Source organism: Micromesistius poutassou (assembly GCF_964030765.1).
Source record: "Micromesistius poutassou genome assembly, chromosome: 4".
NCBI lineage: Eukaryota > Metazoa > Chordata > Actinopteri > Gadiformes > Gadidae > Micromesistius > Micromesistius poutassou.
In genome coordinates, this window is record NC_140274.1 from 20,988,727 (window position 1) to 20,991,226 (window position 2,500).

General features: G+C 46.8%; 3 protein-coding genes across 3 annotated transcripts in view; 2 read left to right on the top strand and 1 right to left on the bottom strand.

The window, feature by feature from the left end:
• The window catches only part of sars2 (seryl-tRNA synthetase 2, mitochondrial), a gene marked incomplete at its 5' end in the record, with an annotated part of 8,444 nt that extends 7,750 nt beyond the window's left edge, over positions 1-694 (top strand). Inside the window, one exon of the mRNA XM_084466558.1 lies at positions 144-694. Within this exon, the coding sequence (XP_084322684.1) occupies positions 144-287 (144 nt within the window). The 3' untranslated portion in view covers positions 288-694. The remainder of the gene's footprint in view (positions 1-143) is intronic.
• LOC311341747 (uncharacterized protein) overlaps positions 1-2,500 on the bottom strand; it is a gene marked incomplete at its 5' end in the record, with an annotated part of 386,212 nt that overhangs the window by 174,100 nt on the left and 209,612 nt on the right.
• LOC311341753 (uncharacterized protein) overlaps positions 1-2,500 on the top strand; it is a 361,346-nt gene that overhangs the window by 141,306 nt on the left and 217,540 nt on the right. The window lies entirely within an intron of this gene.

Sequence of the window (2,500 nt, forward strand, 5' to 3'; positions counted from 1 at the left end):
TCTAACACACACACACACACATACACTCTAACACACACACATACTCTAACTCAAACACACTCTAACTCACACACACACACACTCTAACACACTATCTCTCTCCCTCCCTCCCTCCCTCCCTCTCCCTCCCTCTCTCTCTGCAGGAGGGGACAGTGCGAGTGCCGCGGGCCTTGCAGCCCTACTTGGGTCTGGAAGTGATCGAGGCGCCCTCCTCGGTTCCTCTCAGATACATCGGCCCCAACCAGCCCGCCCGCCCCCCCCGGCCCGTCCCCAGGACCGCACGATGAACACACACACAGAGAAACAAGACCTGGGCCGCAAACATCACCGGAGAAACGACCAATCAATCACCATTTCACACTTACAGCTCTTCCAAGTTGAAACTTCATTTTTTAAATAGGATGTAAAATGGTGTAATGTGTAATGAGTTGTGTGTGTGTGTGTGTGTGTGTGTGTGTGTGTGTGTGTGTGTGTGTGTGTGTGTGTGTGTGTGTGTGTGTGTGTGTGTGTGTGTGTGTGTGTGTGTGTGTGTGTGTGTGTGTGTGTGTGTGTGATGATGTAATGAGTGTTGCATCAGGCGTGGTTTAGACCAGCCATCACTGTACATAGGCCTACGGTATGTTTGTGTTAAGACATTGCATTCAAAAAGTAGCTTATGTATTATAATGTCCTGAATGTGTTCTCTATATAAGAAAACAATTAATCAATAAACCCTATTATAATATACAGGTTATTTTATTCTAAAGTTATATTTTGATGGATCGTTTCATATTTTATTTCACGAGAGTGCCACCAATGACAACCCCTGCCACTCACACGCATTCACATTTATCCGAAAACACAACACTTACATACAAAGCACATGTGAAACAAACCAGCTCAGCTATAACAACATGTCGGCGGGGGGCTTCGATTGCGGATGCTATGACTTTATCTGGCGCGCGGGCGGACGCAGGCTCGCACTGATCCCGTTGTCGATCACCTGACAGACGCTCGCGCACGCTGCGCTCCTCGGCTCCACCTCGCGGCGGGGGGGGGCGGGGGGGGGGACGGGGGAGGGGGGGGGAAATCGGCTTCGCGCAGCGCTGTCCGGGAACGAGCGATCCCGTTATTTCAAGGTTATCGTCTGCGGGGCCATACCTACTCGCATGCAATGGGCCTTTTGATATTCACAATGGTGCTCTGGGCTGCTGTCGGCGGTAAGTAGTTCTCTTTTAAATGAATAATGAACGATTTGGTCGTTGCATGTAGGCCAAATCTGCTAATTAAAAAAGAAAAAAAAACGTTTTAATCCCAGTTGTGTTTTGCATTGAAGGCGCCTATAACCTAGTATTGTACCATCGATCATTTGATTTGAGCCTATATTAAGGAATCCCTGACATGGAATTCCGTACCCGGCATTTATAGGCTGTTTCTTATTCCTGAGCGAAATGCTACTTTCCTCTGGTTGATGTGGACGCATGCCCGTAATGCATGAAGCGAACGGGAATGGGGATTTGTAAACACAGCTGAACGCCGGTAGCGTTATACTGCAGGTGCACACGCGTGCTACCGACGAGCAACGTGTGTGATGTAGGCCTACGCAGGTGGAAACCAAAGAAGATTATAATGTTCGCTTTCCACTTCCACTGTTCGCTGTCGAGGCAGGCGCCTATTGGGTGGTGGTGAAAAACACATAGCCCAGTCAGACGAGTGATTTTCTTATTCGGTTATAATAGGCTAAAACATTATAAAAGCCCATTCAACTTCTATTTATAAAACAGATCAGAGCGATTGAGCTGTGTGTGTGTGTGTGCGTGTGTGTGTGTGTGTGTGATATCACAAAACCTTAACAATAGCCGCCCAATTAAAATAAAATATTAAGCCCGATCTAGCTTCTAGTATTCGACTTGAGCTTTTTTTATCTGCAAGACCAGTTCCGCTGTCCAGAATGTTCTGTTCATTCGATGTGGCTATAACAAGCAGCACTTAGCTTGTTCAACTAACAATCCATGTTGTTAGTTATCAGTACGACAGACATGTGCACTTAGTGAACGTAACAATATTCATTTCCTCCATGAGACTCAATAAGAAGTCTAATGGTAGAATACGGAGTTTAAAAACGAACACATGTGTATGTGTCGGCTTATGCCTCCTATAGGTTCAGACGAGGTCTAACACACAAAACACACACACACACACACACACACACACACACACACACACACACTGACGCAACCCAGATCCGGTTGTCACATTTTTTTGTGGAGGTTCCTCACTGGCTGGGGTGATCGATAATCTATTGACCCTCAGCCCTGGTCAGTCTGTCATTACACAGACGGGCAAACAGAAGCAGCGAGTGAGCGGGCACACGTGATGGAGTTTAAAACCATTGTTTCTCCGTCCTAGAGAGTTTTGATATTGGCTCACACCTTTACAATAGTGCCCAGCGACATTGTTAAATGTTAGTTACACTGATGTTACCAGCAGCACTAAAGGCTTATCAGCAGGGACCTAGAGA